General features: G+C 45.5%; 1 protein-coding gene across 2 annotated transcripts in view; it reads right to left on the reverse strand.

Moving 5' to 3' along the window:
- Positions 1-26,902, reverse strand: part of EPB41L5 (erythrocyte membrane protein band 4.1 like 5) — a 1,765,041-nt gene that overhangs the window by 622,649 nt on the left and 1,115,490 nt on the right. For both annotated transcript variants that reach the window (XM_069616748.1, XM_069616747.1), the window contains exon 19: positions 10,786-10,914. In XM_069616748.1, coding sequence (XP_069472849.1) covers positions 10,786-10,914 — 129 coding nt within the window. The remainder of the gene's footprint in view (positions 1-10,785; positions 10,915-26,902) is intronic.

Raw genomic sequence — 26,902 nt, forward strand, 5'->3', positions numbered from 1 at the left:
GTTGGGATGGTCGATGAGGAATACGTGGGAGGAACATCCAATCGAAAGAACGTTACAGTTGGTAACTTGTTCTTCGAATGAATTGTGTCCTCCCACGTATTCCTCATCTTAGACTGCCAAAGCAGTTTTGTATTGGAGGTGGGAGTACAGTATCTTTTTTAATCGTGTATAGAATGGAGTACAGATTTAGCAAACAGACCTCCTTGAGAAGAAGTCGAGTCAAGTGCATAATGTTTTATAAAGGTGTGCATGGATGACCATGTGGCTGCTGCACAAATATCTTGTACAGGGACACCCCTCTTTAGTGCTATTGAAGTTGCCATGTCCCTGGTTGAATGAGCTCTCAGTCACTCAGGTGGTTATTTTGCAGCCAATCTGTAACATTCTGTTATGGCTAAAATTATCATCTGGATAATGTTTGTTTAGTTACCGGAAGGCCCAGTTTACGTCCAGTGTATCCCACAAAAAGTTGATCACACTGACAAATTTTTGCCAATCTTGAGATGTAAAAACTAAGAGCTCTCCTGGGATCTAGTCTATGAAGCCGCTCCTCTTCCTTGCTTGCATGAGGAGGAGGGCAAAAAGTAGGTAAAGTTATTTTCTGTGAGATGAAAATCTGAAACAATTTTCGGCAAAAAAGAAGGTTTAACCTGTTCTTATAAAAGATGGTGTGAGGAGGACCACTCGAAAGCACCTGCAACTCACTTACCCTGCGGGCTGATGTCAATACTACTAGGAGTATTGTTTTCAAAGTAAGGAGCCTTAGAGGACAAGAATGTAAAGGCTCAAATAGAATACATGTGAGAAATTTTAGAACCAAGTTTAGATCCCACACTGGAACCTGGAAAGGTATTGGGGGAAAAACATTATTTAAACCTTTTAAGAATTGAATTATCAAGGGTATTTTAAAGTAAGATTCTTCTTCAGAAGAGCGCTTAAAAGATGGATAGCGCTGCTAAGTATCCCTTTACCATCCCAACCTGGAGTCCCAGATTGGGTAAATGTAACAGAAAAGATAAAATTGTGGGGATATTACATTGAAATGGGTCCACATTCTTTTCGCTGCATCAGTTACTGAACTTGTTCCAACGACACTGATACAGAAATTTGGTTGCTGGCCTTCTGGCCGAACGCAAAATCTCCATCACGTCATCCGGAAGATCCCAATCCTTGTATCTCAGCCTTTCAGAAGCCAATGCGTGAAGGTTGAGTGTGTTGACCTCCGGATGGAGAACATGACCTTCCTGTCGCGAGAGAAGATCCTCTCTTCTTGGAAGACGTATTGGAGGACAGATGGACATGTCCAGAATGTCCGGATACAACGTTCTCCTGGCCCAATCCGGGGCAATTAGGATCATGGTTTTCCCAAACTTTCACAACCTCCTGATTTCTTGAGGGATTACAGGGATTGGAGGAAACGCATACAGAAGTGGAAACTCCCATTCCACCACAAACGCGTCTCCTAGAGCTCCTCTCGGGGGAAATTCCCTTGAGCAGTACAGTTTGCACTTCCGATTGGCCCCGGTCACAAACAAATCCACTTGAGGGGTTCCAAAAGGGCGAAGATCTTTTGAATGACTTCCTGAGCTATCTCCCACTCGTGAGAGACTGTGCTCTGCCTGCTCAGAGCGTCCGCTGTTGTGTTTTGCTCTCCAGCTAGATGAATTGCTGATAGCGAGATCCCTTCTTGTATTGCCCAGAACCCGAGTTGCATCGCCTCTCTGCAAAGCGGTAGTGACCCCACTCCTCCTCTGTTGTTGAGGTAGTACATGGCCACTGTGTTGTCCGTCGTTATCAGAACATTCTTTCCCCGCACAGAGGGCATGAAGGCCTTCAGTGCAAGTCCAATTGCCCTCAACTCCAAAAGATTGATGTGTAGTTTGGACTCCGATGGAGACCAACGTCCGCTGATTGTCAGATCATTGATATGGGCTCCCCACCCTGTGAGTGAGGCGTCCGTCACTACTGTTATCTCCGGCCATGGCTGCCAAAAAGATTCTCCTCTGAGGATATGATGTCTGCAAGCCCACCATTGTAGGTCCTGTGCTACTTGGGCTGGGACCTGCAGCAGATCTGACATTTCCCCTAAGAAATGGGACCATTGAGTTCTGAGAGCCCATTGAAGAGATCTCATTCTCAACCTGACTTCTGGCACCAGAAAAATGCAGGATGCCATCAGACCGAGCAACCTGACAAAATCGAAGGCCGGAAGATGCCGGGCATTCTGGAATTTTGTTACCATCTGCAGAATGTGGTGAGCTCTCTCTTCGGGAAGCGAGGCTTTGCCCGAGCAGGTATCCAGGACTGCTCCTATAAACTCGAGTTTCTGTGATGGTATCACGTTTGACTTTTTTAAATTCAGAGACAAACCTAGTTTGTGAAGGAAGCGACAAGTCTTGGACAGATGATCCAGGGCTTGCTCTGGAGAACGTGCTCTGATCATTCAATCGTCCAGATAGGGGTAGACATGGATCCCCCCCCTCTCCTGAGACTCGCTGTCACCACCACCATCAACTTGGTGAAAACTCTTGGGGCGGAGGTTAACCCGAATGGCAGAACTCGAAACTGATAGTGAGAATTGCCAATCGCAAACCTCAGGTACTTTCTGTGCTTGAGATGGATTAGCACATGAAAGTAAGCATCCTGAAGGTCTAATAATACCAACCAATCCTGGATTTGGAGAGCCTGAAAGATCTGAGAAAGTGTGACCATCTTGAATTTGACCTTCCTTAGGAACTTGTTCAAGTTTCTCAAATCCAAGATGGGTCTCAGTCCTCTGTCCTTCTTTGGAATAAGAAAGTATGGGGAATACCAACCCTTGTTCCTCTCCGCTACAGGTACATGTTCTATTGCACCTTTCTGTAGCCGGGATAAAACTTCCTGCAACAGGAGCGGATCCGAGTGTTTGGCAGAGTTGTATTCTGGGGGGTGATTCTGAGGTTTCTTTAGAAAAGGAAGGCAGTAACCTTGGGATATTGTTTCCAGTGCCCAAGCATCTGAAGTCATGCCCCTCCATTCTTCTAGATGCTGTGAGATCCTGCATCCCACCGGGGTCTTGTGGGTCAAAACCTCAGACTGGTTTTGCGGCAGCTGCAGCAGCGGCTGAAGGTACAGATGCCATTGCTGGGGCTGATCTAGCACCTTTTCCTCGCCCCTGAGGACATTTTGACCTCTCTGATTGGCCTGCCCTCTTCCTCTTCCAATTGAGGAATATAGCAAAAAGGACGACCCCTCCAGGAAGATGAGCCTGTGTAGGGGCGTTGCTGAGGTTGTCTTATGGCGGCACAGAGATTTTTCTGCCGCTTCGGAGGTCTGTAGCTTCTCCAAACTTTCATCTGCCTTGCTACCAAACAACCTCGAGCCATCAAAGGGCATATTAAGAAGCCTGGATTGCACATCAGGAGCAAACCCAGACGCGAATCTACATAGCACTGTGCTAGTCACCATGGACCTGCTGATGCTGTCAGCTGTGTCCAACCCTGATTGAAGGCATTCTCCCGAAGCCTCCTTTCCATCCCTTATAATAGCTAGAAAGCCATCACGTTCTTCACCTCCCGGGACGTGTTCAGCTGCCGCTGACATGCAGTCCCCACAGGGAATGTGTGAACCTTGCCAAGATACAATTTACATTAGTAGACTTCAAAGCCATACTGCCATATGTGAAGATTTTCCTAGACCATGCATCCACCTTTTTATCGTCCCTATCTGAAGGGATTGTAGGGTATGCCGCATTCTTTGTGGACGTGGCTGCCTGTACTACCAAGCTTTCCGGATTTGGGTGTTTGCTGATGTATTCCGGATCAGATGTGCAAGGTCTATATTTTGCCACAAACTTCCCATTTACTGCCTGTAAGGCTTCAGGACGTTCCCATGCAGAACTAATCCTTCTTTGTAAGGCAATATGAAATGGTAGAATGGGGTCTTGTTGGGGTGTTCCAGATAATATATCCGTCATGTCATCATCTTGACAGACTGGTGAACTCCTACCCCACCCCATAAATTCTGTAACTCTGCTCATGAGTTTTCTATAACTCATATCAACCTGTTCTGATGGGTCTGGTTTGTCAAATTCATACTCTGGAGAAGTATCCAGGCAACTTGCTGTTTGTAAACATTCTTGCAGATCTTGAATTCTTGATTGAGTGTTAATTAACTCCACTGGGACAGATCTGGTGCCAAATTTAACAACAGCAGAGGTTACTTCCTCCTCTTCTGATCAATCTCCCTCATAGATGGATGACATGGTCCTGAAAAAATCATCTTGACTCTCAGGATGAAAAACCTTTTCAGGCAGTACAGGTCTTTCCCTTATTAAAGGTTTGGGCGTCGACGAAAGCGTTGATGGCACCGAAGTTTTAATCACCTCCTTTGACATCGAAGGAACTTTCGACGACCTTGATGTAATCGTCGAGGGAGCCGTGGAAACCGTCGAAGGAGCTTTCGTGGTTTGAGCGTGAACTCGACGTAGCTTTCTTCGAGGGAGTTGTCGACTCGAGGACCTTCGAAGTCTTCGACGTCGATGTCGACTTCGATGGCGTATGATCTTTCGACGCCATTTTGTTTCCCTCTGCCTTCGATTTATGCACCGAAGGATCTGTCTTACGAGGTGATCGAGAAGAATCTCTCGATGACTCTCTCGACGTCTTTTCATCGGCTTTCGTTGTTTTGGACCTTCCTCTGTCACTTTTCTTGTGAGCAGGAGCATGGTCTTCTTTAGCTATTTTTGAGGGGGTCTGGGCCGCGTTCTCAAAATGTTTTAGCATGGAAACTCAAAAAGCTTCCCATTTCCTCTGAGAGTCATGTTTAGATGGACATGTGATAACCTCTTCCGAAGACGTCGAAGAGGATGAGGGAGATCGATGTCGTCTCTTCTTAGCCTTTTTAGAAGATGAAGAAGAAGACGACTTCCTTCTACTCCTCGAATGATGTTTTTTAGGATATGACTTCGAAGACTTGTCCGAGTCTCTCTTTTTTAAAGTGGACTTCGATAAACCCTCCCACATCGCCAGTTTACCTCTGCGCTCTTTTAGGGCTTTGTGGGTCATCAACTGGCACGAACCACAGTCTTCCGTACGGTGGTCGGGACCGAGGCACCATAGACAATTATGTGGATCCATCAGGGACATCTCCTTTCCACATTTTAGGCATTTTTTAAAGCCTGTCTTCGGTGTGGAAGGGTTCAAAGACGACGACAGCTTTTTTTCACACAAAATACTGAAGCGCCGTTTAACTCTATCCGAAGCGAAGCTAACGGAAAAACGAAACTGAAGCCAACGGGCACGCTCAAGGCTTTTATACAGTGGATGACGTCGATGTTCGATGGATGCCGGCGAGGGACATCGACGCCGCGGCCTCGAATGAAGCGCCCTCTGCTGGAGAGAGAACATTTTTTCTGAGGCGAAATCTAAAGGTAAGGATATATCTAAGATGAGGAATATGTGGGAGGGCACAACCCATTCGAAGTTAGAGCTCTGTGCTGCCAAGTAGTGAGTCTTATAAAGTCCTTTGGGAGAAAAACTCCCCAACAGTGAAACCAACCAGCACAAACCTCTGCATGGCAAGCCTGCCCCCTGGAGCCTTCTGAATTGTTCCTGGACCCACCTGTGGGCTGGCGTACAGAGTCAAGGTCATCTGTGGTGCACTGGTCACAATCCAGAGTTTGGATTTGGAACTCTGTAGGCCTCCAGCTTTTGGCACAAGACCAATCCTGCTACTGCTCTCCATTCTGAAAAAAGGCCTTTGCGGAGCAGTTTATTTTTGTCCACCACGCAAGTCAAAGTCACCTGCTGCTGCTTGAGTAAAGTGATCTTAGCTACTGCTCACTTCCATTGTATCCTGGGTGGGGGGCAGGGGAGCTCTCTTTTTGTCATGGTCTGCATCTTGTAGTGTCTAGGTCATGCAGCTTCCAAGTCACAGGAACCCGCTCGTCGCAGTTCAGAACAGTTGCGTAGCCAGGCTCAATACTGAAAAAATGACCTGCGCCAGAGGACCCTCGACTTGCAACAACCTGACCAACAATACAATTAAGTGGGCCCAGCTAGCGGTGGTTTCTAGAGAAATCAGAGTAAGGGGGTGAGCCAGCATACCTTTTTCCACCACTCCTCCTGCAAAAGGGGTTGTGAGCCTACCTCTCACTTGCCTGGTCATGATCGGTGGAGTTCTGACCAAGGACTCCACCCCCCCGTATTCCTGCAGGCTTCCCCTAGTGGGGTGGGAATGGGAGAGAACCCTTACTCTCTAACTTGCCTACCTGTAAGGTAGCTGACCTACCAATTGGCTATGTCAAAACTTGTTTTCCTCACTTGAACTCCTGACTCCTTACCAAAGGTCTCTGCTTCGGATTTATGACTTTTGGACACTAGGACTGCCTAATTTAGCATGGAACGACTAAGTACGGGGGGCCTTATTCTACTAAGGCAAAGACAAATAGTTTCCAGTGCTTTACACATTGTACTAACCTGAATTTCAATAAACTTGTTATTACTTCTAAAAATCACACGCATCTTCAATTGCTTGAAAACTCTTTTTACTGGTTCCTAACTAAATACCCTAGAACTGTTTTAAAAGTAAAGTGTTGGTGATCCCCTTGGTGAATATTTGGTTCTATATTAAAATGTGCCCAGGAAAATGTGGTAATGTGAAAATTTAGTCAGCAAAAAGTTTTTTAAAAAAAATGTAGTTATTCAATACAAGCAATCTAAAGTGTGAAACTGTTGCTAGTAATAAGGTCGCTAAAAAAGCTTTTTTTAAATACACAAAAGTACAAGGTTGTAACTCTACCAATGATCCAAACCAATAAAAAAAATAAAAGTACTCAATCACCCTAACCCCATTCCTAAACCCTCCCCTACCTCCAATTACAACCCTTATTCTACCCTGAACTCTTACAGAATGCCAACCCTTGAGCGTGCTAAAGCATTTTATTTGCATGTTATCAAAACCAAATAAATAGAAAAATTAACAGTGAACCCATCATCAGCATGCCATAATGTACATAACCCTTACCCTAACCCAAACCCTTACTCTGATACTGATTTAGCCTTACCCTACGTTAGGACAGTTTTTTCTGAAGTCCAACTAAGGGCTTAGTAAAACCATTCAACTGAGGCAGTACAAGACTCCACTCTTAGTATAATAGTGTACCACTCGAGTACATGGCAGCGTAGGCAGAGCAGCCAGGCGTACCTTAGGAGGGAAACAGGGCAGTAGAATCTATCCAAGTGAAATTGTATTACAAATGATCCAAAGAAACACTGAAACACTTTGTATTGTAAAAATAAAGGGTTTATTTAAATACACGTAGGGCCAGATAAATCTAGGGGGTAAGTGAGTACTAACACATTATATGAAATCACAATTTAAAAACACAACACTATACTTGAAAGTACACAGATTAAGGTATATACCTTATTTGGAATACCTAACAGTAGTTCTATGAAAATCAAAACCTTCTCATACACATTCAGTATAGGTCAAGCCTATTCTTGGGGAGTAAAAACCAATGGTTACTTTTTACAATTACATTCAGTAATGCAAGGGCAGTAGACCCTTCCAGTTGTACAAGTACTCTCAGTAACAGATCACATAAGCAGTACACTGGACAAGATAGCTTTTGGGAGTAGTGGAACACTTATTCTAGGTGCAGTAAAACCTATAACTACTTTTGTAATAACCCACAGTTATACGAGGTGAGTAAAACTTAAGGATGTAATAGACAATTAGAGGTGCTTTTGAAATCAGAGAACCCCAGATTGAGGTAAGCAGTAACTCTTGTAACTTATTTTTGGATGGCACACAACAAACACAAGGTAAGTAAAACCCACATACTTTTTTAACCTCACAATGAAGGGGAAAGTAAAACCCAATGTCACTGAATGACTCAAAGTTATTCTAGGTAGGCAACAACCTAATGCAGACTTATTCTGGTCAGGCTAGCAGCAAGTCAGGGGAAACAAGACCCAGGTGGGGGACACTCATACAATTATCCTCAAAAGGACTAACCTGGTGATACCAACAGTTGGAGGACACTCATACAATTAACCTGCTGGAATAATCTGGTGAAAACAACACTTTTACAGGAGAGTAAAATACCTTCGCATCTACTTTCTATTAGACTGACAAAACAGTTGCTAAGGAAGAAAATATGTTAACCACACTTTTAAGAATAGTGCATCACACATTCAAGATCAGTAAGAACTTTTGTAACTGTTCACTCTTAGAATTACAGTTACCAACCAACTCTTTACAAGTAAGTAACTCTTAAACACGTATTTTTCTTTTCTAGGCCAAAGTCCCAATCCCTTGAAAGTCTTTTCCTTGTTCTTGGAGCATGAGTGTTCTCAGTGGCAGAAGGGGGGTCACTAGGACTAGTGACCAACAGGCAGTGTCAGAATAGGTTCTTTAGTAGCCAATGTCCGAGTTCCTTAGGAAAACTGGGCAAAAAGGTAAGTACTATACTTTAGAGTTAGAAGAGGGTCCAGGGACTTCGCAGAAGACACCATAGCAGGATTCTAGCAGTGGGACTCGGTGCACTGGATGAGAGGCCTCCCCATCACAGAAAACAACCCATAGCTACAGAGAAATCCTAACAGGCTTAAGGTAAGTACATACCCAAGCCAACACAGTACCTCAGCATTGAAGTAGATTTTGCAGCAGGAGAACTTCAGGGTCTGCAGCCAAATACCCGGTCAGTGGATCCCTTGACGTGGAGACTGAAAACAAAACGTCAGAAGGAACTTTGCATCAGGGATCGATGAAGAAGGCTCTAGGCAAGGTTTCCCTCATGGCTGAATGCTGTTCTGCGGATTTGGCACCTTTTCAAGGAGCACAGAAGAAGACAGAAAATCGCGGTTGAATTCTCGCCGTTACAAAGGTCCAGCAATCTTTTGAGGGGACTTTTCGGATTCGATTTGTGTCCCTGGAGATCCACCAGGATGCCCACGAAGTTTCAGCGAGATTCGGAAGACCGGGCGATGGTTTGAGGTCCCAGGGTATTGGGGTATGGCAACAACGCAAGGTCGCAGCAACGCTTGGGATGGCTCAAAATGCAGGTCTTCTTGACTCTGGGTCGGGGTCATCGCTTTCGGAGGCCCCTGGTCGATTGGAAGGAAGGGCTACAGCAGGCTCCGGTTACACAGCAGGCTCTCCTGTCACTGGAAATCATTTCAGCCGCTTCACCATCCTTCCTCTTCGGTTTTGGATACAGTGGTCGACTTTTCTTCAGCTTCCAGGTTCGCAGTATTTATCATTATATTCAAGCAAGGTGTAAGACAAAGGGCTGTGGAGTTTTGGACTTCTCCCTCACTTCCTACTCTCACAGACAGACAGGAGCCTGGGCGGGGAGTACAGGGACTCCCGCCAAAGATAAAAATCGCACAAAGGAATTTCCCGTCCTGAATGTCAGGGGAAGGAACAAGAACGGACAAGAAACACTAAAATGGTGAAAAAAGAAGACAGGGGCCATTTTGGTAAAATGAGCACCTTTAGGTGGCTTTACTGCAGATATGATCGCAGCCGCGGTAAAGGTGCATCAAATTAATAAAAGGTATCACTGCCACAAGCCATTAAAGGTAAGCTTATCCCTGTAACAGAATTGTTACAGTTTTAATGTGAAAGGGGATACATTGTATCTCCCCAGCACTCCACATAAGGTGGGGTCTGTTGGTTTCACCCAACAAAATGTAAAAGGGATCCAAAGATCCTTTCTACCCTTGGGAACTGTAGTTCTTTCAAGGTTAGCAATCCCTAGGGCATCCCAGCAACAACAGGCACTTATTGCCAATAAGTTGTTAAAGGGGATAACTTAAAGACACTATGGAGAGTGTTAAAAATGACACCCATAAAAAGAGTTAAAGATTATGTGAGTGTGGAAAAGGGTTCACATTCACTGAGGTATTAAGGAAAAACATCCCACTAGTAAAGCAAAAGGTTCTGGGGTTGAACCAGATCAGGAAGATTTACCAGTTCAGTGAAAATCTTACCTAACACCCTAATTGCAACTCTACCACTTACCCGAATGTTTTCTTTACCCTAACCATTAGGTTTATCCTAACCCCTATCCTACGCTAACAGCACCAGCCATCTCTAATCTCCCTATCCCTTTAACACTTACCCAAACCATCACTCTGTTAGCCCTAGCTGCACCATAACCCCCACCCTAACATTTATCCCGACACAATCTACTGTAACGACTAACTAAACCCCAACATCTTTACTCTAACCCTGATCCTTACCCCAAACCCCATCTATCCTAAACCAGGTAATAGCAAGCCCACTAAACCCTCCCTTAACCCTAACAATTACCCCAGCCGCACTACATTTTTGGCTACTTTCCAGCTGCTTTTATTGACTACTTTTTGCTTGCCAACTTTTTCACTGCAGAGGTATTTTCACCATGACTTTTTCACCGACTACATTATTGTCGCATACATTTTCACTGGATACCGAATATTTGTGCATTGGTTTCATTGAGTAGTACTATTTACCGATTATGTTAATTGCATAGTGTGTGTAAGGACTTAAGAGTATTTTTATAATGCCGTCTCATTTGAATGTTCTGTGCGTCTCATTGTGACCCTACACCCTCCATATCTCCTAAAGTATATGCCTTACTTGCTCAGCTTCTCCACTTTGACTGAATTTGCCTAGACTTGTGTGTCTTTTCCCTGTTCGCCATTATATGGTGGCCTCTCAGGACCCTCCTTCAGGTTCTGAAAATCCATCTTAACACAACTAGTTAACAATTGCATTATAAGTAAAGAAAACAAGCTGTTGAAATGACCTTACCTTGTGACTAGCCTCAACTTGCGCCTTTAAAATGTTGCTCTTTATGTCAGTGGGAAGACGCACAGATGTCACCACTGGACTCTCTATAGAATTATTCAGACACTTCTCAGTCAGCTTGCCTACATCTTCCTAAGAAAGAAAACCAATTTAGCTTCACTAGTGCTTCACTGCACCAGGGTTTAACGACATATGTACCAGCATTGTAAGAAAGGAAAGACAACATGAGTAATAAACTGCTTAATGGTGAAGCAACATACAATGGAGGTTAACACAGAGTTGACTACTTCAGAGGACTGCTAATCTGCTTCCTTTTCAATGGAAGCAGCCATAATGGGTGTTGGCTGTCGAATATAGCAGCTAGCACATTCCAACTTGGTTGTTTTAGTGATGCTGCAGCTCAACCTTTACAATCAAACAGGCATGCATTTGGTAATCTGAGCAAGTATGGTCAAGTGGGCTCAGCAAGAACATCAATGCCTCTGATACAAGAGAATGAATGAATGACATGAGGGAAAGGAACACAAACTGGAACAATTATGACAATGAGGATCACCAGGCATACTTCAGCAAATTCTAGTGATCTGATGAATAATTAAACAAAAAGGAGTCCAGAAAGTTATCCAACCGAAACAAACACTGTCCTTTTTCAAACAAAATGAGTTTCAGAGAAATGCAAAGATCTGGTGTGATTTTAATTGTATTTATGAAGTGTGCCTTGTCTGACATTATCACTTAGCAACTTTGCACCCACATTCTATGACAAATCCATCCCAGACCATCTAGTCTTCAGCAGAGTTCTGAAGACCTGAATTTTCCACCTGCAACAGCCGATGCTCTACACACCTGACCCAGTGCAAGGAGATCATATTGCACTTTATGAATGCAGTTATAGACGCATGTACCCGAATCGCAAGAGGTCCTTCTCAATGGCAAACATGAGAGGAGTTCACATCCCAGCATCTGGTAAGAAGAGCAATACGCAATTTGGGTGTCAAGTAGTCCAAGGCTTTAGGTTATGGTGTCCCAAAGATTTAATCAGTCAACTATATCATTAATAATGTCAGCATCTAACACTGAAGTCTCAGCCTGCAATGGTGAGGTCCTCCATCTGGCCATAGTCACTTGACAGTCAGTGTTGCAGAGTGGTCGCATTATGACCGCATAGTACATTAAGAAATACATTCTCCAGTCAATTTTACTTTCCTCATCAAAACGTCTCTACAAATGAAAACCAAACAAGCCTCAAAGATTTTGAATTTCCAGATTTAAACAAGCAATGGGTAGCGACATAAGATATTAAGTCCTCTTATCCAATGTTTCCCCAGCTTCCTTAGCACAAAAACCTTGAGGGTTCCACCCAGCTTACTCCTGAAAGTGTGCACCCTCACGCTTTCCACTCCACTGTTCCTTCCGAAGTTGAAAGTCTTAAAAATATCTTACAAGTATTTCTCACAGGCGGTGTGCATTGTTAATTCTACTGCCCTCTAAAACAGATAAACTCCAGCTTGTAATTTTTTCAGCTGCACACAGCATCCTCAACCGACCACGACATTATAAATAAAGCCCATCAAGCTATTCAACGGGCACCCGCCAGTGAGCATAAAGTAGGTCATCATGGTCCACAAAACCACAGACTACAAATGCCCATGCTAAATACAAATAAATGGCTTGCAACATTATCCCACCAACCTATCTACACATTGCAGGCCCCCTTGCTTCAGTTCATCTCACTTTACTGCTCATGCTCATTTTGCTCCTTTGGCCCACCCCTGGAATACTGTTCAACAAGTTTCTGAATCACCAACTTTTTTTGCCATTTGTAAACTCACAGGTTGCGTGAATATGCTTTCATTATGTGCCAAATTATCAGTGGAGAAGCTTCCTGTCTGCCAAAATGTACAAAATGTTTCCATCTTGCCAAGCGCGCCCTGAAGCTTCTTCTGGTAAAGCATTGTAAATATACAAAAACTTCAACAAATATGTTTTAACAGCATCGCACAATTTGATAAAGTGAGAAGATGACTACAAAGGAGGTGTACACTTCCACCCAAAAGACTTAATCACTAAACCCAATCGTCTCCCAGACAAACAGCAGTCACATGCTAGACAACATTTTTTAAACATAGGTACGCCATACAAATAAGTGTTAGAAAAAGCAGATATATTTAAGAAGTGAGGCCCAAAGCAATTACGTCCAAATTTTTTTTTAAATCAATTTGCACCACTGCCCAGGCTATTTCAGTGCACTTGGGAGTGGATTTATGTGGAAAAAGAGAAGGAGCCCAGATGATGTCACATTAGTTGCTTGCACAGCACTTTACACAACCGTCAAGCACACAATAATTCAATTTAGAGAGGAATTTATAAAAATACAGTTATATATTCTACGCCTTAAGACAGTAAAAAATGAAACAAGCAGGTAATATCGCACAACACTCAATAATAAATGCATTCAATGACTTACATCAGCAAAGGTGGTAAACTAGTTAAGCAAGTTGTGTCATATTTCAGATTGCACTACCCGGGTTCAATAACTACAAAGCATTGGCATGGAAGGATACAGATTTGTTCTCAATGTTATCCTATGGAGGACAGTAGGCGGCAAATGCTTTGAGGTTGCTCACACCACCAACCACCACCCCTCCCCCAATCAGCATGTCCCCAGATGACTGGAATTTTTTGGGGCTGCAGGGGTGGGCGGGTCGCTGGAGGTTGGATTTCCCATAGTTGGCAATGATGTGAGGTGCCCAAGAGCTGCCTGTGCAAGTATTTATCGAGTTGGGTCGAGGGGCAGAGTGCAAGCCTTGGCAATGGTGAATGCTTCACTGAAGCAGCCCTATTCAACACACTTCACAGGACAGGGGAAGGCTAGTTCCAGCAATGGCCACCGCACACAGACTGCAGCAGGACCCCATGAGGCCAGAAGGCTAGAATTCTGCAGAAAGGTGACCTACGATAAGCTGACAACCACCGAAGTTCTGGCTGGAAACGCAGAACGGTGACAGTTCTACCGAGGTAGCCCACTGGAGAGCTGGACAGTCAACCAGGTGGTCATGGGACACTTCCGAAGGGTCATAACGGCTGGATCCTCGATAAGGCGTTGAGACTAGTTGGTCCCACTGGTCCAAGGGCTGAAGCAACAACAAGGTTCTTCAGAGATCAGGCAGAGGAGCAGGGCTTTACAGGGCAGTCACTGGGGAGGAAGCTGGGCCACTGCAAAAGTCGTCCTCTGGTCATCTTCTCTTCTCCAAAGGATTCTTGGCTCCAACGTAGATCTGAAGAATGGCTGTAGAAGTCCTCTTATCCAAAATACAAGCTGGAAGCAAATCCAAGTCCATCAATGGTAAGGAACTGCACCATTCAAACAGTCAGTAGAGATACAATCAGGGACAACTACTGGTTTCACAACCGCCCCCAGTAGCAGACTTTCTGACACCAGTGATGTGGACTGGGACTAGACAGTCCTAGCCCCCTTTTTGGGCCACACACACAAAAACCTGTTGGCCCAGGGAAGCTTTTCCGGGTATGTGTATGACCTTAAAAGGGCTTTCCTGACCTAGCAGGACAGGTAGAAGGCCAAAGAACAAGTGAAAATCTTTTGGTGGTGCTGCCATTTTAGGACACTAGCCATGTTTGGTAGCTATACGCAGTAAGCACAAATGTGCATACCAAACATAATGTCAAAGGGAAAAATGTAACTGTTGCCATCCACTTGTCATTAGGCACATATAAAAGTAACCAAAAATTCCATGTGCAAAAAAGAAAGGGCGATACAAAAGTATCCCCCATTGCACTGCATTGTAAGATGCTGCATGCAATATAAAAATACAAGAATTTAAAAAGGGAAGGCAAACGTTTACCTGTAACTCCTGTTCTGCAGCACTGGTATCTTTCATAGATTCACATGTTATGAATATTCCCCGTCATCAGGATGGGAATCATCGGTTACCTTTTGATTCCCCTTGCTAGAGGCAAGAAGAACTTACATGTTATGGGTGGTTTTGGTCCCCACCAATGGGACCCTAAGTAGTCCTAGACTAGATCCTGCTCTTCCTCTACCACTGAGATTCTGACCCTGTGGTAATCAGCACCCAGGGGGCGTACGTGGTTTTACCACACAGGGTGGAAGGAGGGCGCATGTGAATCTATGAAAGATACCAATGCTAGAGAACAGGACTTGCCGGTAAGAAACATTCTCTTTCTCCAGCATTGGATCTTTCATAGATTCACATGCTATGAATAGTTTATGTAACAGTACACAGTAGATTGCGGTGTATAAAAGGTAAAGACCACCACAATTTCACTGAAACCTATAGGAACATACCTTATTGGAACAGGCGGCGTAGGACTGCACTCCCTGCTTGCACATCCTCTGCGAGCTGCTTCTCACTGAGCAGGTAGCTGCCTGGCAGAGGTTGCAGTCACTCTTGTGGATTGAGTATGCAGGGGTGCTTGGAGGGCTTCCCCACTGATATATGACAGAGTGCGATAGTAGGCGAGAAGAACAAGTTACTTACCATATCTGGTAACGTTCTTTCGATGGGATGTTCCTCTGACGTATTCCACATCTATGACAGGTAATGTCCGCAGCAGAGCTGCGGACATTACCTGTCATAGATGTAGAATGCATCGGAGGACACAATCCCCTCAAACCACCTCGCTATGCTTTGCTTGGACAGTGCATTGTATTTATTTTTTGGACCATATGCTAGGAAAAGCTGCACCGACTTCTGGAAGGACTGGGTCCGGTTAATGTAGTATTTTAACGCTTGCTTGACGTCGAGTGAATGAAACAGCACTTCCACCGGAGATGTTGGCTTGTTGAACACTGGTAAGGAGATCAAGTTCTTGTGGAAGTCTGTGGGGACTTTGGGAATGAAACGTTATTTCGTCATGAGAAGCACTTTGTATTTTTTAAAACTCAGGCAAGGCTGGTTAACTGCTTGAGCCTGCAGCTCAGATGCCCTCCTGGCTGATGTAATCGCCACCAGAAATGCTACCTTGCATGACAGATGTGTTAGTGATGTGGTGGCCATTGGCTCAAATGATTTCTTCATGAGCCCCGAGAGTATGGTATTAAAAGGCTCCATTCTGGCAGAGGTACTCTACCTTTCCTCTCTTTCCCCCAGAAGCTCACTGTCTCCCAAGCTCTGGTTGGATTATTGTAACAGCCTCTTTCTAAATCTACCTGCCTCTTCTCTCCGCTCTCTGCAACAAATCCAGAACAGGACTGCAAGAATTGTCCTTGGCCTCAAGCCCTGCGAGCGTATCTCTCCAGCTCTGAAATCTCTCCATTGGCTCCCAGTGGATGCAAGGATTAAATTTAAAACCCTCTGCATTGTCCACAAGGCTTTCTGGGTCCTGGGTCCAAAATATCTTCAGCTATCCCTCCGTAAATACGTCCCCTCTCGAGCTCTTCGCTCCTACTCCTCTAACTCCCTCAGGGTCAGTCGTTTTTCAAAGAAACGAGCTGAGGGTAGCTCTCCGTCTTCGGCTGGAGCCTCCCTCTGGAACAGCCTCTCTGCCTCTCTAAAACTGGAGGAAAACCATCTCAGGTTCCGGAAGCACCTCAAGACCTTCCTCTTTGCTTCTGCCTTCACCCCCCCCACTGTCCCCTGCTGATCTGCTCTCTTGGCACCTTGCATTGGGACACCCTCTGTCTCTGGTCCCAGGTTCCTGCTCATCCTGCCACCCTACCGCACTGCCTCCGGGCGGCCCCTTGCACTGGGGTTTGTATCTGTACCCATACAGCCCCCCCCCTTTTTTTCCCTCCTGCGCTTATGACCCCACCTGATCTGCTGCCTCAAACATAGCACTTGCCACTTGGCTGCACTACCACTTTGTGCCGATTTTATTATTTATTTATTTTAATTATTATTTATCCTGTTTCTCCTTTGCTCTGCATTTTCCACTTTCTCCCTCCCCTCCATGCACTTTTCCCCTCCCCCTCTCGCATGCACTTGCACATTCTCAATGTCACTGGGCCTAGTAAAATCGTTGTTTTGTTCTCCCCTGTTCCCTTCCCTTGCCGCCCTCTGAAACACCTGTGTATGAGCGCGATATAAATAAAATATCATATCATATAATATCCGTTTTACTGGAGGGAAGTTCCTAAACAGGCCTCTGAGGAAGTGCTTGATTAGCCTGCGGCCGAAGAGGGAGTGCCTTTATTCAGTCTAGTGTATCTAGATATGGCTGCCAAATGTACCCTTATGGAGATGTGGCCGAGGCCCTACTTGGCTAGCCAGAGTAGGTATGACAGTATGTCCTCGAGAGTCACCCGGAATGGGTTAAGCCTCTCCTGGTGTTCCCCATGCTAGGTTTCGCAACACTTGCAAAACTGCTTCCACTTCAAGCTGTAGGAGTTGTTAGCGGAGGAGGCCCTTGCCGCCGCCAGAACATCCCGGCACTCCTGCGATGTAGTCAGGCCTCAGAACTCCGCGAAGTAAGGAGCCACGCCGTCAGGCGAAGTGACTGCAGGTCGTGGTGTATGATTATCCCTCGGCCCTGGGTGATGAGGTCTGGGCGATCGCCCTGGAATGTTGGACCAGGTCAGAGTACCAAGTCTGGCAGAGCCAGTTTGCTGCGATGAGAATCACCTTGCAGGACACTGCTTGATCATCTGTATTGTCCTGCGCAGGATTGTGAATGGTGGGAACGCGTATGCGAAGAGGTAATCCCATGGAAAAGCAAACACGTTTACCATTGAGCCCCTTTGGGGTGTCCTGCTGCCTACCTGGCCCACTTTCTGTTGTGGACTGTTGAGTATAGGTCCACTGTTGGTTACCCCCAGTGCGGGAATAGTGACTGTGGGGTCGAGGAGTTTAGCTCCCATTCGTGGCTTTGTGACGCCGGCCTGCTGAGGCTGTCTGACGCCTGGTTCTTCACCCCTGGAAGAAGGAATGCTTGAATGCTGATACCGTGGGCAATGGCCCAATGCCAAGTCAGTTGGGCTTCCTTGGACAACATCTTGGAACCCTGCTTCTGCAGATAATACATTGTGGTGGTATTGTCTGTTAGGACTTTGACGGTCTGGCCTTTCAGTTTTGGGAGGAATGATCTGAGCGCCCACCGAATCACTCAGAGCTCGAGCACATTTATATGTAGGAACGTCTCCTGGGGTGTCCATAGCCCTCTGATGTGCAGTTGATCCACGTGTATGCCCCACCCTTGAAGAGAGGCACCAGCGTTTTGCTGGGTGTCGGGTGCTGAAAAGTCTTCCCTCTGTGGACATTGGCCTTGTTGGCCCACCACTGGAATGGCAATTACAGTCTGGGAGGGATCTGCACCTTGTTCCCCCGCCCCTCCACCCCATGACCAGGTTACCTGGGACTAGTTCGCCGCCAGGAATTCCTGCAGCGGCTTCATGTGGAGCCTGCAGTGTGGGATTTGGGGTATGCATGATGTCATTGTACCGAGCAGCTGCATGCAGTGGCACACTGTTTGTATTCTTGTAGGTGTGATGGTTTTTTGCAGTATTGCGAGGGCGTTAACCCTGTCATGTGAGGGACGCATTCTGGGTTCCCGGGTGGAGAATTCCGTTCCAAGGAATATAAGTTTCTTCGATGGCCATAAGAAGGATTTTTTTTTGTAATTGATGGCGAAGACTAATGCTTGGAGGAGACACTGTTGTCGCCATAGAGAGCTTCACTCCCACAGTGGATGGTGCGCGCACTAGTTAGTCTAAAGAGAGCTAGACATGATGACCCTGTTTGCAGAGCTTAGCTTCCAATGGCAAGAGGCACTTTGTAAAGGTGCAAGGAGCAGACTTTAGGCCGAACTGAAGCACTCTGAATTGGTAGTGCGACTTTCCGACCACGAACCGGAGCTACCTTAGATGGCCTGGATGGATGAGGACGTTAAAGTATGCATCCTGCAGATCCAGGGACGCAAGGTAGTCGTGGTGCTGCACTGCTTCTGTTACATGCTGTAGCGTGACCATGGTGAACATTTGGCGCTTGATGTACTTATTTAACCTCTGCAGGTCTAGAATGGGCCTCAATTTTACATCTCGTTTGCGGACGACAACGTACCAGGAGTATACCTTTCCACAGATGTTCCCGGGGACATTTTCCATGGCCCTTTTTGCAGCATGTGCTGCCCTTCTGCAAGGAGCACGGTCTGGGTGGTCTGGAGGCATGGGAGTAGGTGTTAGCTTGAATTACAGTAGATGCCCGTACACTACCACATCGAGCACCCATTTGTCTGTTATTTTTCTCCAGTTTCGGGCAAACCTGAAGATCGTTAAAACATAATGCATCACCTATGAGGGACATTAAGGATCAAAGTCAATGGGTTAGAAGAGTCTGCAAGGAGCCAGGACAACCAAAGTCAATTTGGAGCAAAGTCTATGGACCTGAGGCACTTCTTAGATAGCAAAAAGTCTTGCACAAAGCTAGAGAGTTTGTTGTAGAAAATCACTTTTGGCCCACAAGCTGTTATACTTGTGACAGAGTTAAAACCAACTCTACAAAGCAGCTACTGCAAGTCTCAACTGAGAAAAGCAAGCTACAGACAAAGAGGTAAGTACCACTTAGTCAGAACAGTACCTTAGGTTAGAAGAGGATCCAACTGGCTTCTGCCTGGGTGGCAGTGATGCAGATCCTGTGTTCCCGGGCCTCAGTCGTGGGGACAAGAGGGAGGACGTCTGGAGGACTCCTGCACAGCAGTTCAGAGGTCGGCAGCAACTACGGGCTCTTTTCAGATCAGCGGCACTTCACGGTTTCAGTGCTCGGTCAACAGAAGCACAGCAGTTCTTAGACACCGGTTGGGCTACCTTCACTCCTTGAGTCCAGCACTCGAGTGAGATGACTCAAGCTTGGGTCGTCCTGCTTCGGGAGGCTCCTCGGTATCTTCCTGGAGCTTTGACCGGCTTACAGACGTTGCACTAGTCTACGGATTTCTCGACCCCTAGCACTCGGTTCCAGCAGCAGCAAAGAAGTACAGCCAGTTGGGGAAGGTATTCCAGCAAAGTTCGTCTCGAGGTTAGCTGGTCCCACTAACCTAAAGGGAAGAAGTCGACCCTTCCAGAGCTTCTCTTGTCGATTAGGAAACAGAGTTTCAGCACAGCAGCAGGGCTTCAGCGGACAGTTCAACGGTCCAGGAGGATGCAGCAAGCTTCTCTTCATGATTCCTTCATCAGATGTTTCCTCCAGTGGTCGAATGTCTTCAGTTCAAGAAGCCTCGCCTTTTATGCAGGGTTCTCCCATTCATGCACAGCCTAGCTGTCACTCAAACAGTAGAGTGGTGGCTGTCCTGCAAGGACAGCCAGCCAGCCAGCCAGCCATTCAGGACTGGGTGCATTCAGGTAACCAAGGAGACAAAGATCAGAGGAGTTTCGGGCACCTCCCCGACTTCCTCCCCTTCCAGACACACTGGAGCCAGAGGCGGGTTTCAGCACGGAAGCCCGCCAAAGGCAAAATGAACAAAGGGTTTAAACATTGTTTGTCGTGCATAGTAAAACCCAAGACCAACCTCACAAACAAGAAATGGCAAAAAATAGAAGACCGGGGCCATTTTGACAAAATGGTCATCCATGGGTGCTATGCTGCAGCTGAGGATTCAGCCTGCAGTAGAAAAGCACAATGGTAGGAAAATTAAACCACTGCCACCAGCCATTTAAAGTCGGGAGTGTAACATAAAACATGTTACATGAGTAAGTAGGAAAAAGGGCTACTTAGTAATCCCTCAGCACTCCACAGAAAATGGTGTGTGCTGGACCTACAAAGAGAAAAGGTAAGTAAAGTCAATTTCACTTCACTATTCCTGGGAACGGTATTTCACCCAAGAAAAGGTATTTAAGAATTTAAGAGAAATCTATAGGATTTATCTGCGACACTGCACTGAAGGTGCTGTCCGTCACCATACAAAAAGTAGATGCCTAAGGAGTTTGTCGGACTCCAAAACCAAAGGAAATATTAATCCAGATCAGATCAAAACAAAACACGAGTGAGAAAAAGGGCTCACTCAATCCCAGGTTACAATTAAAAAAGTCCTCAAGTCCAGCAAAAGAGCTGGGGGTCGCCAAGGTTGTAGGGAATTAGCACAGAAATGAGAATTCTCCCCAACATTCTGTCGCACAGAAAACAGGGTCAGTACAGCAGTGGTCGCTTCACGGTGTTCTAAAGGGTCTGCAGGCGCCTCTGGTCATCTTCTTCGGTTACTTCAGCTTCCAGTGGTGGACTTGCTTTTCACTCCAGAAGCCTAACCTTTTATGCAGTTCCAGCACACACTACTCTGCAAACTCGCTCAGCATTTTACAGAAAGGGACCCCCTGTGGGAGCTGCAGCTATTCGGACACACTGGCAGACAAAGGACGGGGTGGGGGGGTGTAAAACTCCCCCACTTCCTGCCAGGCACTCTGGCGGCTAGGTGGTGATACCCAAGGGTTCCCGCCAAAGGCAAAACCCACACACACAGGCCTCCTCCTCCCAGAATGGCAGAAGGGCTGACAATGAAAAACCATGCTAGTAATGGTCAAAAAAAGAAGGAGAGTCCCAGTTGGTACTTGGGTGCCTTTAGTGTGGACATAGCCTGCAGTACCAAAAAATGCACATAAGTTGGTAGAACAAGTCCACTGTCAACAGCCATAACTAGGTGATTGTTAGGAAAAATTCTCAAAATGTGCTAATTCCTCTCTACCTTAGAGACCCCAGCTTTATTGCTGAACTTTGGGACTTTGTACTTTTTAATTCTGTTTGTTTTCTGTGTTTATTTCTTTTGGATATGGAGTTTTGTAAAACTCGATAGGCATCATCTTTTCATGTGCGTCATACAGCACCCTCAGTGCAGTGACACAGGGAAGCCTTTTAGGCTGTCCGAAGGTTTAAATACCTTCTCTGGAATAAACTACTGTTTCCCAGAGAATGTAAAGTTAAATTGACTTTACTAGTCTTTTTAAATTCCTAGACCCAGCACACACTATCTTACAATAGAGTGCTGGAGGGGTTACCTATAATCCCCTAGGTGTAGAAACTCATGTAGCAGTCAAATGCTACCCTTTCCTATCGAAATTGCTGGTGGCGGTGGTTTTACAACAAACTTTTTCGACCGTGAACACCAATAGCTAACAATCACAGGAGCCATGTTTTTCAAGATGGCGCCTGTGCCCCCTTTGTTTAAACAGGTCCCGGTCTTCTCTGTTCGCCATTTCTTTTTGGAAAGGTCCTTCGAGTGTTTGTCTCTGCGCGCCAAACTAGGTTTTGTCCCTTAGTTCCTACGCCTTTGGGTGGCTTCAGGACTGAAGACCGCCTCTGGCACCTGAGTGTCTCGGGTGGGAAGGCAGTGAGGGAGGTGCTCAAACTCTGGTGCTTAGTCTCCTAGGAGACCCAAATGCACTCTGGCGTGATTGGCGGGCTGGCTGGCTGGCTGGCAAGGACAGCCACCAGCTGGTTGAGTGGCAGCTAGGCTGGGATGAATGGGAGATAACTGTTTAAAAGGTGAGTCTCTTGGACTGGAAGTCAGTGTCGACCACTGGAACGAAAGAACCGAAGACTAGCTGGAAGAGGACGGCTGCTGCAACTACTGGACAGTTGGTTTGCCCAGTGGAGCCCTGCTGCAGGTCCGAATCGCCAAGGTCACCTTGACAGAGAAGCCCTTAAAGGACGACTTCTTCCTTGAGTTGGTAGGACCAATCAACTCGTAAGCCACCTGGATACCATTCTTGGAGCCGGTTAGGATTAACCAGGGGGAAGGACACCAGCTTGTGTGCTTTAAGAACAGCAACCGGAATCGAAGATTTGCCTATTTGCCAGCTTTGCGACCAGTCCCCGTGCAGTACAGGAGTCCCCATATGTCCTCCCTCTTGTCCCCACGACTGAGGCTCAGGAACAGCGAGACCTGCAGGAATGGAAGTCTTCAGCTACATCTTTTTCCTTCAATATAAGGTACTGTGAAAACCTGACCGAGAGAACTTACCTCTCAATGCGGAAGTGCGTACAGCTTTGGCAACTTGCAGGCCTAGTCAGCTTGTGACCCGACATACAAACCTTTCTTCCGTGAACAACTACTAAGAACCGTGGCAGACTTTTCCGTTTTAAATACCAGAACCGTTTTTACTGATACAAGACAATAGCCCATTGACTTTGGCCTACCTATTGCATTGAATCAACTCCTCGGGTGAACTCAAAGTATTTGCACTGTTTTAGAGTAACTGTAATATTGGTTTTATATTAACTTATGCCTTTTTTCTCCTACTTCCATGCTATTTTGCTCTCACTTCAAGGGAGCTCAACTGCTTAGTAATCAGTACTGTAGTATAATTTGTGTGTGATATTGGTTGCCTCATTTAGTGAATGCTTTATAAATGTTTGTGTAATTGATAAGTGTTTTTACCAAGAAACATTGAGTACAAGTGTCTATCTGAATACTTGTAATTATAGACCTCTGTGCAACACCCTTACAAGCTAACATTCCCTCTTGAGATAAGCCTGGCTGCTCAGCTCGCTACCAAAAACTGGGTGGTACAGACTTACACAAAAGATTGGTTATGCTTACAACTGCAGTCCTAGTTGTTGTATTGGTCCCAGAGGGTACTGCAAACAAACTTTGCCTAATAGTGATTGTCTATGTGACTAAAACGTCGCAGAGTAGAAAGAAGGGAGATACTAGGTATCACTTTGGCACACACCACTTTCAGTGCCAATCTCTCAGCCTATAGAATTTTGGGAGAGATACTAAGTGTATCCCCTGAGAACTGTAGTTACTTGGGGATATAAAAATATAATCCTAATGGAGGCCTCGGAGGGTCCCTAGCAACACTGCCCATAAGGAGCTGTGTGCTGCAGTAGTAAAACACAGATGCCTTTAAGAGCCATGGAGCAGACAGACTCCATAATATAGATAAAATACAAAGAATAGAGTGTCAAAAGACAGAGCATAAAAGAATGAATGCGTGGAAAAAGGCTCCACTCAATTAGGATTTAAAGAAAAAGATCCAGAAGTTCAGCAAAAAGTGCTGGGGGTATCACTAGGAGAGGGGTTGAAGCATACTAATGACAAATCTCCCAAGCACCCTGTTTGGCGAATACATGGATGTTCCGCTTGTTGCTCCCCTAAACTGACGAAAGGGCTGGCGGTTCTGTAAGGACATTAAGTATCTGACTGTATCTGTGTCAGTTTTGATAGTTTTAAGAGTTTTGTCTATTTTCGGAGCAAAAAGCTCGTCGCCCTCGAAGGGCATGTTCACTACTTTGTGGTGGACATCAGCTCGGAGGTCTGTGCATCAGAGCCATGCTTGCCCTCTTAGGACCGCCTCGTTTGCCACCTGATTAAATTTGGTTTCCGCCAGGTCCACTGCCATGTTAATCCCTAGGTTGGAGGCTTTTCCCCCTTCCTTTAGTATCGCCTTTGCTTCTTTTCGTTTTTCCTCCGTGAGATGTTCGAAAATTGGAGTCAATTTATGCCACATCTCTCTATCGTAACTGGCGATGATGGCCAGGGAGTTGGATGCTTTTATCGTTGTAGCAGTAATTGTCAGGAACTTTTTTCCAAAAGCGTTCTGCTTGCGCGCCTCATTGTCCGGTGGTATTGCGCACATCTGCTTGTCAGATTTTGCCCTTTGGGTCAACGCTGCTGAGACTACAGACTGAGGTGAAGGCTGAGAAATTCAGCACTTAAGTGCATTTTCTGGCACGTTGTACTACTTATCAACAGCAATTCCCAGCCCCCACATGCGGCCACAAACACATACTGCTGCTTTCCCCAGGAAATGGCTAATCATATATGGCAATTCGGGCAAGAATGCCAAACTACAAGATGCCCAAGTGCAGGCAAGAATTTCATGGCACAGCTATTTTAGGGTATAAGGTACTCTAAACGGCATTAAGCGGTAAAATGCACAAAACAAAAACGAAAACAGTAGAAAAGAATCTGCTGCCACCAGTCCATCCTCAACATCATGCAAGTAACCAGTAATGTTCCAAATAAACGTGTAGGGGCACAATGTGTCTCTATTGTACTTCACAGTAAAGTCAGGGGAAAACTAAACTGGATTTTACAAGAGAGAACAGAACAGTTATCCTACATAGATAGTCCTAGGAACTGATCAGTGCCCCCCAAACCAGATGAGCTTAGCAAGGCAACTGAAATAAAAAGTCAGAACAGTTTACAGACAATACCAAAAACTGGAGTGTAAGTTGTCACTTTGAGGCCTATGGAGGGGAAGCAGCAAAAAGAAAATCTTTCTCAACAATCAGAATGTGTTACAACACACAACTGCCTTATTTATGCAAGGGAGGATTTACATCGAGTCATGTAACCATGGTTCACAAGACATGTTAGCCTACAGTGGAGTTTTAACACGTGGCATGAAATAAACACATTTTCACATACCGCCTTACACATTTCTTATCTGCACATTATGTCAATATGTAAATGCCTAATAAACATTCTTTTTTTTTAACTGACAGGAATTTTTTGTACTACAACTAATGAACTAACAAAGCTTTTCGACTAATTAAACTTGGCAGTCGAGCTGCCTATGCTCTCCAGCACCGTCTTGCCGGACCAAGACACTGTGCTGTTTTATTAAGGCTCACTCACCATGATAAATGTGTTCTGAAATTTTTTTACCATTTGAAGGAGCAGAACGAGTTCCCACGCTACGAGCCGCATCTAATCACTGTTGTGCACACGTCAAGTGTGGGCCTAAAAGTGCCCAGAGAGGACGCTCTTGAACAATACCAACTGTGTCACGGTTCAGTCACTCTGAGAACAAACTAGGGGAACGATGGAGATTGTTGCACGCACACCAAGCAATCAAATTGCCCAATCTCTGAGGCAGTACCCCGTGGATACAAGGCACTAGAAAAAGGGAAGAATTCATACCATTGTCACTGAGAAGATCGAAGGCAATGGAATGCAGCCATGCCCTAAAGTGATGACAGGTTGGAGGAAGGACAGACTGGGCAGACATCATGGCATCAATTGCCTGCCATTGGTTGGTTTCTAAATGGTATACTTTAGAAGTGAAAACAAATCTGACCTCCATGGATGAGGTCCACGGGTCTGTGGGATTGCTGACAGAAGGGCATAGGATATATAATGCATTTATTTATTTGCATTTTTATTTATTTGCATTTTTAAAGCGCACAGCTTCCCACGGGCTACAAGAAGGTTTACTTAACACAGGAGAGTATCATGAAAGGCAGTGGACATGGTTACAGACATGGTTGACGGTACGAGGTTACATGGGACAGTGAGCTTTGTACAGCAGTATACAGAAATGATTTGCATTGCAGTAGAGTTCACTTAAACAAGGTGGTTTTCAGTGCTTTTCTAAAGGCACTGAGGGATGTTTCCGCTCTCAGTTTGGGTGGAAGGGAGTTCCATGCTTATGGCGCTAGGACTTTGAAGCTCAAGCTTCCAGCTTTAACTCTGTTGAAGTTAGGGACTAAACGTTGGTTTGCGTACAGGTCCCTTTTGGGCCTGATTGTTTGGACTGGTTGTATCCGATCAGTAAGGTAGCTGGGGGCAGATTGGGATATGAGAGACCGTTAAGGAAGTTTTCCTAAAGTCCTACTGATAGTAAGACTTTAGTAAGCTATCCCAGTGGTTTATAGAGCCCCAACTCTTAGTATCAGTCTGTACTAACTCAGGACCTTGGTAGAGTATCAGACCAGTAAGGCTCATCTTAAGAGGAAGATGTGAGCTGTAGGCAAGTACACTGAACCTAGTTAGACATGCATCATCAAAGAAACACTTACACTTATAATTTATATAAAATTATATATTTATTATATTTACATCAGAATGACTTTAAATACCTTATACGTTACACTAGAAGACTTCGGAATACTTTACAATATACTTCAAAGAACACTTTCACTTTTAGGCAGTTCGGAGAGGGCTCAAAGTCTTGACAAGCAGCAGAATAGGAAGAGTTCCTGTGTCTCTAGTGTTATAGAAGCAGAAAGTTAACTAACAAGGGAGACACTATAAAGGACTCAATGAGGAGACACAAGCAGCAGCTTGAGTCAGAGGTAAGAGGGGATTTCCATAGACACCTCTACATGCAGCCCAACGCTCTGCAGTGACTTTCTGGCATCAGGTAAGCAATACCCTTTTCCCCCACAGTACCTTCGATTAGAAGAAAATGTTCGTGCTGGATGCTCCGTGA

The sequence above is a fragment of the Ambystoma mexicanum genome, chromosome 9, assembly GCF_040938575.1.
Source record: "Ambystoma mexicanum isolate Mex_15411 chromosome 9, UKY_AmexF1_1, whole genome shotgun sequence".
NCBI classification, from domain to species: Eukaryota; Metazoa; Chordata; class Amphibia; order Caudata; family Ambystomatidae; genus Ambystoma; species Ambystoma mexicanum.